This window comes from Solanum lycopersicum, chromosome 3 (genome assembly GCF_036512215.1).
Source record: "Solanum lycopersicum chromosome 3, SLM_r2.1".
In the NCBI taxonomy this organism is placed as follows: Eukaryota; Viridiplantae; Streptophyta; class Magnoliopsida; order Solanales; family Solanaceae; genus Solanum; species Solanum lycopersicum.
The window spans coordinates 61,515,697-61,531,554 of NC_090802.1; the positions used below are offsets into that span (position 1 = coordinate 61,515,697).

The window sequence follows — 15,858 nt, forward strand, 5'->3', positions numbered from 1 at the left end:
AATCATAGAGAATTTGATAACATGAGGAAATGATTTTCTTTTCTCATCTTTCATATTTTCTATATGCCATTTGAAAATAGCGATCGAATAATAAATAGTCGTTGATTTTTATTCATGGATTTCAATTTCTAACTTTAGAAATAAATAATTACACTTTTACTCTCTAAAATAAAATTTCTGGGGTGCCGCACATAGACAAAACGTTATATATATATATATATATATATATATATATATATATATATATATATTATTTGTTTGTTTTTTTTCTTCCTATTTTGAAGCTTGGTGTGATGGATCATGGATGAGATTCCTTGGCTCATAGATTCAGGTTTTAAATTTAGTTACATACTCGGTTAGTCAATCAAAATAAATATATTCGCTAGTAAAATATAATATATATATATATATATATATATGTATATATATATATATATGTATGTATGTATGTATACTTTCTCCATTTCATTTTATCTGTCCTCATTTCTTTTTTTTATCTTTATTAATTTCACTTAATTTTAAAGATAGTACTTCAAATTCTAATACATTTATTAGGAGACAAAAAAGTGAATTTACTTTTTTTAAAGAAAATTTGATAAATATTTTAAATTGTTCATTATTTCTTAAACTCCGTATTTGGTCAAATATTCTCACATAAAATGGACGAAGTGAGTGTATATATATAGAGAGAGATTATTATTATTATAAGGAATAGTTGATTATACAATATGATTTGCTCTTAAATTTAATGGATTCAACTTTGAAGTTTTTTGATATTGAATTCATTGGTAATGATACATTGCCTCCTTGTTCCACTCTACATTAATGATTTTTTATCAGTGTAGAGAATGCTTCTCCTTAAATGGTCAAAATCGATAAAAATTCAAATTAATTGTGCCATATAATTTGTGGAATTTTAAATCAAATTAAGTGTGCCATATAATTTGTGTAATTTTTTTTAGAATAATACCGAATATATTATTATTGTTATAGACGATCTAGAAAAGTACAAAAAAAATGATTACAAGGAGGAAAACTATATTATTGGTCCACGATTTCGAAGGAAGTGAGATTTTTTTTATTTGGTTGAATATGTACCCAAATTTCTCCCTAACCACTCATCATTGGTCCCAAAACTTTTAATCATGTGTAAGGATGGTCCCCATCGTAACCATTATTATGTACTACAAAGTATAGTAATTATCAAGTAGAGTATATATCATATATATGTGATGATCCATCGTTATTGGACTTAGAATTTTATAACTTAAGTTTCAGTTTTAATTAATTTGTACCAACTCTACTTTTTTTGCACTAATCTATACCCTCCTATTTAGATCCTTTTGTTGTACAAAAATTACCCCAATTTAATTGGTTCCAACATCAACTCTACTGTCCACACAAATGAAATGAATTTTTTTTTTGGAAGGATAGTGAAAAATTGTTATTGAGAAAGTGTTGTATAAACATATATTGAAAGTCGATTACTTTTAGAAACTTAATTGTTATAAAGGATACTATTAGAAAAGATTTGATTGTGTCAGATAATTTATCAAATACATCGGATCTTAATAAAATATGTTTTTGCGTGAAACATGATATACTTGGCATGTCAACTGTCATGTATTATTAAAACAACTCCACCCGGCTGGTCCACCATTTTTTGTTTGAAAAAACAAAAACAAACAAATAATTTGACAAATGCAGCCAAAAAGATAATGAAATAGATGTATGTATGTCTCTGCTCAATTGTATTTTGGACCTATAGTTTGGTATTTAGCATGGTGGTGGACACATACCACATGGCTTACTAGTTCCTGCACAATGACTAGATATAGGAATCGAAAGTAATGACAGAGTCAGATTTTTTTTTAATTAAATAACGAATTAAACCTCTAAAAGAAATCGAAAAAAGCTCAACATCTATAACATATAATCATAGTTTTATAACGAATGAATTTGTGAACCCCTAATCGGCCCTACCTACCTAGCTTTTCCCCTGATTGGAAGTGCCAAATTGTCTTTTTTATATCACAATCAACATATCTTTTTTATATTAAATTTTTTTTGTTACGGCCAAAATAGGAAGGAAAAAATTGAAAAGCATTGTTACACAGACTATTACGAAAAAAAAATTAAACTAAAATTACTTGATTCGATCGAATTTATAATAAAGTATACTAATTTTGATCGAGACGTTTATAACTAAAAAGTAAATATATACTACTTGGTACTAAAAATTTTGGAAAAAACTAATTAAAATTCAACAGTACTTTAGGATGGGCCAAATGAAATAAATGACCGACTAAACCCTCTCTACTCCCTCAGGATTATGATTATTATAATATACGAAAGTCAACTCAATTTCATATAAATTTAAATATTTAAAAATTGCAAAAGCACAATAAAACACTACCTATTGTCTTTAGCTTAACTATATTTTCAGAAATATTTTTAAGAACTATTGTAATAAAAGAAAGAAAAACGTTGACTTTCAAAATAATAATAATATAACAACAAATTAAATCTATCATATTATTACCATGCGGGTTCATGATAATCTTTTTTCCAAACCCTATATAATGTATGAACATATTCATTAAATATCGACAAATAATTAGTTATTATCATGTTAAGTATTGATTTAAAATTGTTTTAAATATATAATTATAAACTTTAAATTTTAATTCTGTTTTGATATACATATTATTTTAAAGAGAAGTTGAAATACATAAAGTCTTTTTTTTTTTTTTAAATTTAGCTATACGTACAATAAATATTTTTAATGGGTTTGGCCTACACCTTGCATTGGTAGGGTGTTTGGCATTTAATATTTATGGAGTGGTCCATAACGAACTCCTATAGTTTTGCTTTGCTTGAATAAATTTTTATATATCTTTTTTTGGATTCTAATTATAAGAAGTACAATCAAACTTATATTTTAGACAACATGAATAAGAAAAAAGGAAACGACAACACAAAGCTTTGAAACTTATATGAGGAAAATCTTAGCTACCTACTCTCTTGTTTTTATTTAGGAGGCGATTTGATATGTAATTCGGAATCCTGATTTCAAATATTAATTTTTTAAAAAATAGAATTTGACATTTTAAATTGTATTGTCATTTTTTTTTAATAAAAAAAATAAAATTTGATCCATAAATTTATACTTTGTAATAGAATTTATTTTAATTATTCTTTTTAAAAGAGAAGAAGAAGATAGTCTAGAGAATTTGTTATCAATATTATTGACTAGTATGTTTTTGTAAAATTACGTGTATTTGAATGTATGTAATTATAAATATCCATTTATAAAAGAAAAATGAAATTATGTGATTTATTAAGGTATTAATTTAGGATATTTTGATTTCTTGTTGAAAAAACTCTATCTAGAAGCTTGAAATAGCTTCATTGATGTTTCTAGGAACAAGTAGAATTGAAGAAGAAGAAGCAGAATTGAAGAAGAAGGAATGTTGTTCTTGTTATTCTCACACTTTACAGATGCTACAAATGATATATATATACAGAAATGCAGTAACTAACCTCTAACCTTCCACTCACACTTTCCACACATACACACACACCAACTAACAGAATGCAATCCTAACTAACCACGTGAACATGCTAATAAACTAACTGAATTAACTGAAAATGAGAAAGTTAACACTTGTTTATGATTTAATGTTGTATCATGCATAAGAGTTGTGGATTTTTTTTTAGAAAAAGATGGGTTATATATATATATTTATTTTCACAAAATATAATTTAAAAAAATTAAATTATATGACCAAATAAAATTTTAATTTCAAATCGATCTGATGCTGCAATATGTCCCAACGAGACCAAAAATAATTTGGTTACGAGAAAATGGTTTCCCTAAATTAAAAGGAAAGATAATTTCCCTAGATTTCCACAAAAGGGTTCATGAAAAATGTAAAGTAAAAGTTTTTTACTGCTTTTATTCTTCCAAAACTTGAATATGATATGATCAAGCTTTTTTTTTCTTTTATGCTGCTTGTACTTGTTGAAGCACAGTCAAGCGTATATTTAGCAAATTTCTAATGTTTTTTATTTCCCTTTTTGTGAGTGCCACAATATTTTCTAAAATTCTTTTACTATTTTGTTGCTGACAAATTATGGTTAGAAGATTTTAAAAAAACTAATTGAAAAGAGTATATGAATAAATAATAATAATAGTTATAATAATAATAATTATATATATTCTCATTGAATAGTCGTACGTTTGAATATGATTAAGGTGCCATTAATGAAGGATACTTTTCTCACTTCTAAATTTACTACTTATTTTAGTACTTTACCAACTATTTCTCTCTCTACACTTTTGCTCACTCACCTTATATTATTGTTATTAAATTAGTGGTTCATTTTATTAAAATTATTTTTATTAATTATAATTTGAAAGTTAATATATAACTACTTAATGATAATGGTATTACTAAAAGAAAAATAGTAACTTTCTTATGATTCACTCATATGAACAAATCTCAAATATTTCATAAACTATTACGGGGATATTCATTAAGAGATCAAATATATCATATTCTTTTTTACTTCAAGAAGTTTTCACAAACCATTTGATGGAGATCAAGTTTAAACTATTTTAATTCGAGAAACATGCTATTAATAATTTTCAAATCATGAAAAAAGTTTAATTTTAAAAATAAATATATATGGGCACGATATTTATTAATAAAATTATTTTTTCAGAAAATAAATAAAAAAACTAATAAACGTACAAATAATAAAAAATTATGTACTTCAATGTTGATAACTCATTAAACTACATAAAAGATAAATTACCTAAAAACAATAGGAGTACTATTTTCAATTTTATATACTCTAGTTAGTTAGATTATTGTAATAAGAAGAGTCATGTGTTAATTTTTTTTCTTCTAAAAACATGGTAAAATCAACCATGAAACATGTCATATAACACAGAGACATATCTTTAATTTGATAATAATTGGCCTCTCATAATAAACGTGTGAATAATTATTTAATTAAAAAGTACACAAGGTTTAACATTAAAAATCTATACAATTGTGAAACACGCGAAGCTTTTGACTTTTCTTTTGATATAATATAAGTATTATATACTCATCCTGTAACTGAAAACAGTGTATTATTTTTTTCAAACAAAATAAAGAATAGACTAATTTGATTTGACACTAAATTTAAGAAAATAAAGAAGATTTTTAATTATGTAATTTTAAATTAAAGTTATGTTAAATGTATAAAATTAATTTTTAATTTAGTAATTTTAAACATGTCACTTGAAAAATTGTTATCAAAATAAAAAAAATCATTTTTTTTGAAACAGATTAAAAAGAAAATGAGAAATGAAAGGGAGTGTTATTTACTTTTTCTAATAAGATTAGATAGTGCTCCCTGCTTTATATCTTTTTAAAACCCTCCATTTTAAATTTAATTTTCTCACTTTTCATTTTTAATCCGTTTATATCTTTCTCTGTCTCAAATAATGTAACATAATTTAAATTTTAAATTTTAAATAAATTTATTTTTCTTATAGTTTATATATACATCATTTAAGTATTTTATATTTTCAATTATCATAACTTGTAATATTTTAAAGTAATTTATAAATATATAAATTTTAATTTAAAAAATAAAAAATTATATATATAAATTTTTAATCAAAACTAAATTATTTTATTTTTAAGTAAGATGAAAAGTATTACATAAACAAAAGCAGAGAGTTATCTTTTTCTTTTTGACTTTTCCAATTCTAACTTTTCAGGTAAATATATCTCAAATCATAAAATTTTTAGATTAATAATATCTTCTAAATTTTATGTTAAATAAAAAGTAGATAAATAAATTAAAACGATCAATGCTTATTTATTTTTACTTTTTATTGTTTAAAATTAATAAGAGTTTCTCTTTTTCAAAATTTATATTAAAATTAAATTAGATTATTCTAGGGCGAGTATTTTTGTTTATATTTAAAAAAAGGGAAAAAAAGAAAAGGTGTCTGGATAACAATTTACCTACTGGCAAAGGAAAGTAGCAGGAAGTGGGGGCTTACATTCTATCTATCTTTTTAACATAACAATGGAGATTGAATGTATATAGTGGCAGTGTCTCCATCTCTTTCGCTGAATTAATGCATATATATATATATATGTGTGTGTGTGTCTGTGTCTTCATCACCAGAGACTCCATTTCTAAATTTTAACAAAACTCAGCACTTTCTCCTTTCCCAAACCACCCAATTTGGCAGCTTTCCATTTTGTTTTCTTTTTAGTATTAGTGTTTGAGTTTGGACCACTTCTTTTTTGCTTTCACCCAACTGTACTACTTTTTTCTTGCTAATACTATCTCTGTGCTTCCACTAAGGAGGCAAGTATTTTACTTGTCTACTCCTCTTCTTCAGTGCTCCTTGATTGCAAACACTTATTATGGACTTATGAGTTGTCCCTTTTTTTTTCTTTTGTAAATGACTGGGTTTTTGAATTGCTAATTTATATCTGGTTGTGTGTTATGGAGGAAGACTAAAACACTAGTACATTTTTGGGTGTTAATAGGGTTTAAAAAAAAATGGAGTCATGGAGCTATTTTTCAGGGGGGAAGGGTTTTGTATCAGAGGAATCAGTTTCTGTTAATGATGGAATGAGGAGAGTGAAAAATGGAGTTATGGGTTGGGAATTGAAGACCCAAAGTAGCTATGGAATGTGTACAACTGATAATCAAGGATTTCATGAGTTGGGTTCTCCAAATCTGATGAGAAAACCTATGTTTACTGACCAAATGAGAGATGGCTTTGCTAGTAGTAAGCACTGGGGTGGAGGTGGTGGGAGTATAGTTGGTGCATTTTCTGGGGAAGATAAATCTAGTTCTAAACTATCAAGCTCAGCTGTGGATTCAATTTCCAGAGACTCATCACTGATTGATTTGAAACTTGGAAGATTTCCTGATCATCATGTAGATGGAAATATTTTCAAATCTGCCAAGACTTTGTCAAGCTCTACTTCTGCTGAGTCAATTCTTCCTGCTAAAAGAATGAGAGCAGGAGGTTTGAACTCCCACAAACCATTTTGCCAGGTTCAAGGTTGTGGCAAGGATCTCAGCCCCTGTAAGGACTATCACAAGAGGCATAAAGTGTGCGAGGTTCACTCAAAGACTGCTAAAGTTATCGTAAATGGCATCGAGCAGCGGTTTTGCCAGCAATGTAGCAGGTACTATTGTATCTGAATTCTAAGTTTTGCAAGTGCAATCAATCAATACTAGTTCTAATATATTCATTTAGATCCATTATGAACTATATAGAATCTCTTTTAGACCATACTCTTTCAACCTTTGTGAATAATTTGATTGATCATAGCATCTTTATTTGCAATTCTTAGCTATTGCAGCTCAAGTTAATCAGTGTTACTACTTTACTTGTAGGTTCCATCTACTGGCTGAGTTTGATGATGGCAAACGTAGCTGCAGGAAACGTCTTGCTGGTCATAATGAGCGGCGAAGGAAGCCCCCTCATACTGGTATGCACTCAGGCTGATTCAGTCATTTTCTTTGTACAAGTAGTTCTTAATTTTGCATATTATAGTTCTCATTCTCTAATATGAAACTTACTTAGATGCATGACAACTCATTTTCTAGACTATATCCTTGTATTTTGTTTTTTTATTCGTACATTTTATCGCCAAAAACAGCACCAAGAGTGTACTGAAATCTGTCCATGATTGAAAGACTTAATCTCTTATCTATATTGAAGGGAATCAATCATGTAAAACAAGGTATCAAAAAGCCAAGGATTATAAAAATCTTGTATGTATCATTGCTCTCATTTAAATTTCTGTCCCCTGTCCACATTCCATACTAAGCTCATAGGAGCAGTACCCGCAGAACTTTCACCTGCCTGTTCACCTCTGCTTCTCCCCCTTGTGGTTACCTACTTTAGGTTGCTTGGCATGGCCACTCCACTTTCAATAGTCTGATAAACATACACCAGATTGCCAGGATACAGAGCAATGCAGAAACAGGAGGCTCTCACTGTTTTTCATACATGAATATCCACTGCAAGTGATGATCCCCAATCCATGTGGTTTGTCTTAAGTAAGACTTAATTTATGCTAAGCAATCCAAGTAAAAGATACCACTTTTGGTGGTGCTTTGTGTTTACTTGATTCTCAAGGCTACTGATGCTTTCTGTCAATTCTAAATAGAACACACTGTCAAGGCCTATACTTCCTCCATTTCAATTTGGTTTTCCTACTTCCCTTTTTTTTAAACCATTTATAAAAGAACGCCTCTTTTCTTTTTCTTAACAATTCTTTAATTCCAACTTCCCAAATGACATGTTTAATACCACAAGTAACAAGGGCATGTTGATACATTTGACATATCTTTAACTTAAAATCACAAGATTCTAAAGTTTTCTTTACTTTATTCAAAAATCACATGAAAAGAAGTTACCTCAAAAGATTTAGAGTATCTTCATATCCTTGCAAATATAACAAAAGATGGAAAATAATTTATGTTGAAAATCGTTATTGGTGATACCAAAAAGAAGATTAATGCTTATTAGAGAGAGAACCATTAGAGTATTATTAGAAAATTCCTAGTGTTAGATAATCTTAACTACAGAGTATTGAAAATTTATGGTCCTAAATAGGGCATTTATAATAATGAGGATTCATACATCCGTTTCCGACAAACTTGGGGTTTGATGCATGGTCTTGGAAATATTTTGAAAAGCTAATCATAAGTTCTTCTCTCCATCAAAACAATAAGGTGTTGTGGTTGTTGTACATCAAATAATGTTTACAGTTTAAAAAAAAATTGTTATATATCAAATACTATAAGTTTACCTCATTTCAACATTGCTAATTTGCTATATATCATGTATTTTATAGAAGGTAGTGTTAAAAAGTTTTAAAGAATGACAAATGTCATACTCAATATGGATGTTTTTAGCATTAATTGGTTTAAGAAAAAACAATGCCAGTTTTGTATATGCAATAATTTGTAGAACTTTCTTTCAACAAATAATATTTGAAAAATTATGATAGTTAATACCTTTGAATTATCGTTATAAACTTCATAATTTATGTTTATTCACAGGCTATGAATACAACTTCTTAATCAATCAACTATTCATCAATTCCAATTAGTTGGAGTTGTCTATATTAATCTCCTGTTTCATGCTGCCCTATATGGTTCATTTTATTCCGATATCTAGTCTTTTTTTTTGTTGAAATGTTTGCTAAGGTTGTATTTGGTATTGATGGAATCTTTTTCCAGAAGACATTTTTCCAAAAGAAACTTTTTTTTCAATATCCAGAACTCTCCTAAATTTATAACCTATTTCAAGTGGGACTATCAGTGAAAAACATAATCAAAGGAAGTTGTTTTTCCCTTTAAATGGAACATATTTTACAAGAAAAATAGTTTTTGGTGTTCTATTTTTTTTTTCTTAGAAAAAATTACTACTATTTTACAATGTTTTCCTTCAACATACCAAACATATCAAAAACCATACACTACTGAATAAGTCTCTAACCAGATTGAAATATTCCTGACAAGCGCTAGACCTCATGTAAGTGTAACAAGGAAGCTGTAATTCCAACTAGATGAATCATTTGACTTCATTCTGTTTGTATTTAGTTAAGCTCATATTAAATTCAGATTGTAGGTCGTCTGGAAGGTCTTCTCAATGTGATTTTAGGTGTGTCATCCTCATTAACACATTTAATCATCATAGTGTCACACCTTTGAATAGGTGCATAAGGAGATCTATATAGGATATGAGCAAACCATGTCAAGCTACGATTTTTTTCATTTTATCCTCCATGTTCTTGGACCTTTGTCGGATGTGATCATATTTTATCTTGTGCAATCTTGTATGAGTGTGTGTCTATCTCAATACTTTATTTTAACATCTTGTAGATATATTGGACTCTAGAAGTCCAAAATTATCTCCTAAAAATATTGTTGCTTTACAACAATGCCAGTCTAACAACTATTCTTTTCGCGTAATACGCACTTCTTCATTTCATATATCATATTTTATTATATGTGTTACATCTTCATCTATTATGCAATTATAAGGAAGACCGACTTGTTTATGAATTGATGAACATTTAGGTACCACAAATCTGTTAACTAGCTAAATTCTAGTGCATATTAAACCTATTACTTATTAAGATATGCTTTGCTTTTTAACATACCAAAAGAACTATATGCTTAATTTTTAAAACTAATTTCTTGCATAAGTTATAATCCTTTCATAACATTCTCATTTGGCATGTTGAATTCAAGAGTTTCATGTTCTTTCAAGTGAATTTTGGACTACAAGTGTTTGATGTTTCCTATTGTGTTATAAATCATTTTAAAAATAAAATAAAATTCATCTGTACAGTATCATAACACACTCCAGGTTTTGACAGGTACCAGATTTCGTGGAACTTCTTTTGCAACGTCACCCTTTGCATGCCAAGACATACTTAGTAGCCGCTATCTGCATCAGCCTAAATATGAGATGAGTGACTGGTGTAAGAATGTAAAAGTTGAAGATGGTGTTGATTATAGCCCTCAACTTGCCATGCCCTTTACAAATGGACAGTTACAACCAAAATCTCATTTTACATCATATCATGCCAAGAAAGGGTGTCATTCTTTCCATGATGGACTACCTGCTGTAACAACAAGCAGAATTAACGAGAGTACCAACTCATCTCTGCATGATATGCGAGGATCAGATTTTGTTTCCCCTTCTCTGTTCCACACCACCTCAACTGGTTCTGAAGTCTTGCATGCATTGGACACATCTTCCATTCAGGGGCTATCAGGGATATCAAATTCCAGCAATGCTCTCTCTCTTCTGTCATCTCAATCACAGGGATCGTCAAATCATTCCACTGTTTTTTCCACTTCTCGCCCCCTCATTCAACCAAACAATAATTACAATGTGACTCAAGCATCTAAAAATGTTCTGGGACTTGGTCCTCAGGCTTCGGCAGGTAGAATGTCCAATACATTCAATTCATCTGGGATCAATTCTGCAGAAGGTGGACTGGACCAGATGATATTTCCTAACAACACTTGTGGTATCAATCGTGTCATTCAAGGATCAGATTTGGTGAACTCTAAGAATCAACTTTCTTGTGAAGATGGACCTACTATTGATTTGCTCCAGTTGTCATCACAACTTCAGCGTGTGGAGCACCAAAGGTTTTCCGTTCAAGTGAAGCAAGACGGCAATGCTTTTCCCGGTCTCAGAATCACTTGAGCAGGTAGGAAAAAGTGCTGCTCTATCACATGTTTTGCTCAACCCTGTCACATGTTTCAGTCTGGTGATTACAGAAAGATCTTTGTTTTTTTAAAATCGCATGAAGTAATCATGCCTTGTTATGTTGCCTTTCTTGCCCTAAATTACACTTGATGTTTGCAGATGCAAATGTCTGGATTAAATTCATAATCGGTGGGCGTTGAACTGCTGTAGTGTGCAGCAACTCAATCAAGAAGCACACACCTTTCGCAGCTTTACAGAGGTGGAAGTATCAGGGAGTAAGTTTTTGGAATCTTGATGTTCACTGCTTGTTTGCTCCTTTTTTGTTTTTATTTTCCTCATGGTGCTGTCTCATTCAATAATAATGTTTTTTCTTTCTCTTTGACAATTGACAATAATCATGACTTGTAAGTCTCAGTTAATCTGTGTAGTACTAAATATGCACCCTTTTTTATGGAATAGATGCTCAAGTGTTTCATGAACATCACTCATTATAAAAAGTGCATTATTTCTTTTAAAAGTTCAGCCCTGGAAACCTCTTTGCCTCAGACTTGTTGCGAAGAGTGTATGCAGAAAATAATGTTATGCATGGCAACTAAGGATGAGCACAAACAGTGTGCGATTAGTTATTTGTATGATAATTAATTGTCACGTTATAAGTATCAGAGAATCGATTTCTTCTATTATATTCAGTTATTCACTCTATTTTGAGTTGAAATGGTGGATGATGTTACATCAAAACTCAAATTACTGGCAACAAGGTCGTTGTAGTATAGTGGTAAGTATTCCCGCCTGTCACGCGGGTGACCCGGGTTCGATCCCCGGCAGCGGCGCTATATTTTTTTGAATTATTTAAAAAAGATGCATCTTCCTATTATTACAAAACGTCTACATCCTTTTACTGTTTTAACAATGTTTGTTATAATTGATTGCCTAATCAATTTATTTAGGCCGGTCCCAATGTGATGATTTTTCTTAGGCCAAACTTATAGCTCTATGCCAAACTTTGTGGAAATTTTGAGTTTGAGGGAACAAAAAACAAAAGACAACTTGCTAAGGAATATGCTTCTAAAATCTAATAGCAGCCGGCAGCTCAGAAAAGTTTGTAATGGTTGGTTTTTCAATTAAATTAAATTACATAAATATTGTCCCTCAACTCTCCGGGCATAACAAGACTAGTAACAACCTTACCGCAAAATATAATTTTTAACAAAAAATAATAAAACGACAATGATATTTGTCTATTTTGAGGTACCATTAGGTGTTGTCGATGGATTGAGCTCATCCCATGCTTCAATCCATGTGATCATGGCATCAGCCAGCTTGTTGAAGTAATCATCGACCTTGCCAAGTTTTGCTTTTACTTGTTTTGAGAGTTGAAGGTAGCATTTTTGGACAGAGTTGCAGTCCTTTGGAAGGGCAACCGATTGGAAGAATGGGATCAACTCCTCTTGCCAGTAAATACCTTTGTATTCTTTCTTTAGGTTCACAAATGGGTTGCTGGCTTTGCTGTGCCAAATGTATGGCAGACCTGTCTTCACTCCCATTCCCAAGTGATCACATATCACCTATACAACAACACGAAATGTAACTAATCCATTCAATTGTATCACAATAAAATCAATGGATCTGCCTCTTAATACTATACCTTGATGCACCATCCAGCCCACATGTCATCGTAGCGTCCAATAGGCTGTCCATCGCCCATGAGTCCAAAATACATAGCAGGGCCAATCAACTCACGATCAAATGCCAGGTTCATACCACACATGGGGAAGAGAGTTCCCTTTGGGATCGTCATAACAGCATCAACATACCTGTAGACAGTGCTAAGTTAGTGTCCAGATTAATAATAATATTTATAACAGGATGACCGCGTTTGCTATCTGACCTCGTGTTTCTTTCAAGAGGCTTGACAAGCTGGGTCGGTGCATCATAATCAGGAATGTTAAGCCAAAGACCATGTGAAACTGCCGTTGGTACACCTTCACGGAGACTGAATGGGTATCCACGGACGAAATCCGCGCCATCTCTGTAGGGATCATACAAAGTGTTGAAGAAAAATGGAGTCGACGGACACAAGAGATTCTTAATGTGTTGTTCTAGCGCATTAATTTCTTTGCCACTTGGGTCTTTAGCTACCTGTCAATAACAACAAATACACTATCTCTGAAATAAAAACAGATGCGACGGGAAAAACAGGGACTAGCAAGATAATGAAATTCGAATCAAAACCCAGCAGAATAAGTAAACTTACAAAGCAATCGTCGTCAATGGTGTAAATGTATTTCTTCTTAGAGACCATATAACCAAAGCAACGGCAAGCAGAATCCTTGAACGAGATGCAAGAAGCCTTAGGACCCAGAATTTTGTTTATATCATTACGATTATAGAGCTCGTAATCAAACCCTTCAGGGACCTTAATGACCTTCGAAGGGTCACCATCTTGAACAATGATAAGATGGTAAGGCTCAAAAAAGGGTCTCCACATCTCCAAGAAATCAAGGTTTCTAATAGTGGGAATCACTATGTCAAGCTCATCTTTCAAAAGAGGAGAAGCCTTTGCCATTTTTGTGTAGAGTAAATGGGAGCGTTTGTGTGAGGAATGTGTAAATAGAGACGGAGTTTATATAGAAGAAGAGGAATTGCTACATATTGTGTCACATGATGCAACAACATCTCATTGATTTACTCCCTTCATTTTTTTTTAATGATAGGCTTTTAAATTAAAATTATTTTTCTTTTTATAAAGAGAGAAAGTCTAAAAAGAAAAAAAAAAGGCTTTTTATTTTAAACAAACGCAAAAGGAAAATATATTAAACCTATTCGTTTTTTAAAAATAGAACTTGAAAGTTAGAAAAAGGGCCAATACACCCCCACAGAATAAGCAATTTTATCCTTCTTTAATTAAATGTTACTTGTGAATTAGACGGTTACTTTTACTTTACTTGGTCAATATTATATTTATTTTATTATTAAATCAATCTTTTGACTCTGATTCATGAAAAATTAATAAAATGAATATATCTTTCCTCTACTTTTACCTTTTTTTTTTTTAAAAAAAACAAATATATATTCATTGATATGACAATTCTAGAGCAAATTAAGGAAGATAAATTAAATATACATACTCAAGTCTTTAATCTTAAGTCAAAGACTTATCTGAGATATTGATTTTTTAGAATGTTTGAACTTAATATATCTAGTAGTATAATTTTTGAAAATATTAAGTGTTAGTTTAATAAAATCAAGCAAATATATGACCTTTATATTTGATAATTGAACTAAAGGTATAAAAACAAAAAATAAAAATAAATTTTAATTAAAACGTCCATATGAATGGTTAAGAGCGCTTCACATTTCAATATGAAAATTTTCAATTTAAATTTAAATTTAATTAAATTTTGCTATAAATATGAATATAAAATTGCAATGGATTTGGTTAAGGCGCAATTAAAGCGTCGTACTAGGAAGAAACATGAAACGTAAAGGGGGGGGGGGGGGGGGCACGTGCAAAGACCGGCATTAGAGAAGGGGCTCGATTATCGAGGTGGGCCGGCTAATTAGTCTTTTTGCTTTTTGGAACCTATAAAGAAGTTGTGGGCTCCTAATCATGGGCCCAACTACCTCTTCACAAGAACACGTGTCGAACTTCAAAATGATTCACAAATCAAAATCACTCCGCTTAAAATTTCAATTTTTTTTGAATTCGTATTTCAAAAATTCATACAATATGAAATTTAATTTTCAAATGTAAATTAAAAATCGATCGTTCTTTCCAAATGAAAACATTGCACAAAAGTTGAAATAATAAATAATGTCGTTATTATAAGTCATGACTTTCTCATTTTAATTTATTATTTTTTTTAAATTTAATACGAAATTTATTTTTAAATCTTTTGTATCAAAATAACTTTTAGGAATAAGAATATACGTAATTAATCTACTTATTACAGATCTCTGTATCTCTATTGAGACCCTATCACCTCTTTGAGTAAATAGAGAATTAAATTTTATAATTTTAAATATGTATGGTAAAAACAGAAAGTTTAATCAAATAAAAAAAAATAGTTCCTATTTAATATGTTTTGAAGAATAAAAGGAAACATAGGAGCTTGATATACGGGGGTTTACCTAAATTTGTTTGGACTAAAATATAGGCACCGACACCCTTTGTGTTTTAGCAGCCACCGACGTAGCAAGTAATCTTACCAACAAACTTCGTAAATCTCTGCACGATATCGGTTGGATGATTCAGTTGGGTCGGAGGATAATTATTCACGTGAATAATTTATGATTGATTCTCCTTTAAATTTTAATGTTCTTTTAAATTGAGTCTGTCAAATAATTAAAGGGTTAAAGTAGGGACTCAACCTAACTTTTGTATCATAAAAATATCAAAGTACATGAAGGATATACATCTTTGCCTCCTGAGCAAAATGAAGAATGAGATATTTCATTCTTATGAAGAAAAAACAACAAACAAAAAATCTGAACCAACTCATAACCTGGCCAAGAAAAATTGAATATACAAACTATACAATTTCCAGATTTCCACCGCATTATAAATGTAAGGCATGATACAT

General features: G+C 30.3%; 2 protein-coding genes and 1 non-coding gene across 3 annotated transcripts; 2 read left to right on the top strand and 1 right to left on the bottom strand.

Moving 5' to 3' along the window:
- Positions 1 to 6,018: 6,018 nt before the first annotated feature.
- On the top strand, positions 6,019 to 11,754 carry LOC101261007 (squamosa promoter-binding-like protein). The gene is made up of 4 exons (NM_001347331.1): positions 6,019 to 7,217; positions 7,429 to 7,523; positions 10,431 to 11,276; positions 11,435 to 11,754. Exons 1-3 carry the CDS (start codon positions 6,580 to 6,582, stop codon positions 11,270 to 11,272), a joined length of 1,575 nt encoding a protein of 524 aa, NP_001334260.1. The 5' UTR covers positions 6,019 to 6,579; the 3' UTR covers positions 11,273 to 11,276; positions 11,435 to 11,754.
- A 279-nt stretch (positions 11,755 to 12,033) lies between these two features.
- TRNAD-GUC (transfer RNA aspartic acid (anticodon GUC)) lies at positions 12,034 to 12,105 on the top strand. Its single transcript has one exon. It is a non-coding gene; the product is annotated as a tRNA-Asp (tRNA).
- A 230-nt stretch (positions 12,106 to 12,335) lies between these two features.
- On the bottom strand, positions 12,336 to 13,978 carry LOC101260709 (UDP-arabinose mutase-like protein). Its single transcript, NM_001347333.1, has 4 exons — positions 13,530 to 13,978; positions 13,164 to 13,414; positions 12,921 to 13,089; positions 12,336 to 12,840 (listed from the first exon to the last, which is right to left on the bottom strand). The coding sequence occupies exons 1-4, from the start codon at positions 13,839 to 13,841 to the stop codon at positions 12,514 to 12,516; spliced, it is 1,059 nt and encodes a 352-aa protein (NP_001334262.1). The 5' UTR covers positions 13,842 to 13,978; the 3' UTR covers positions 12,336 to 12,513.
- Positions 13,979 to 15,858: the final 1,880 nt, after the last annotated feature.

Bases quoted from the DNA above. Each gene is read 5' to 3' on its own strand.
- LOC101261007 (NM_001347331.1), top strand. From the start codon at position 6,580: ATGGAGTCATGGAGCTATTTTTCAGGGGGGAAGGGTTTTGTATCAGAG. The intron at 7,218-7,428 runs GTACTATTGTAT...CTTTACTTGTAG, and splicing joins TTTTGCCAGCAATGTAGCAG to GTTCCATCTACTGGCTGAGT. The intron at 7,524-10,430 runs GTATGCACTCAG...AGGTTTTGACAG, and splicing joins AAGGAAGCCCCCTCATACTG to GTACCAGATTTCGTGGAACT.
- LOC101260709 (NM_001347333.1), bottom strand. From the start codon at position 13,841: ATGGCAAAGGCTTCTCCTCTTTTGAAAGATGAGCTTGACATAGTGATT. The intron at 13,415-13,529 runs GTAAGTTTACTT...TGTTATTGACAG, and splicing joins CCATTGACGACGATTGCTTT to GTAGCTAAAGACCCAAGTGG. The intron at 13,090-13,163 runs GTCAGATAGCAA...CACTGTCTACAG, and splicing joins CCTCTTGAAAGAAACACGAG to GTATGTTGATGCTGTTATGA.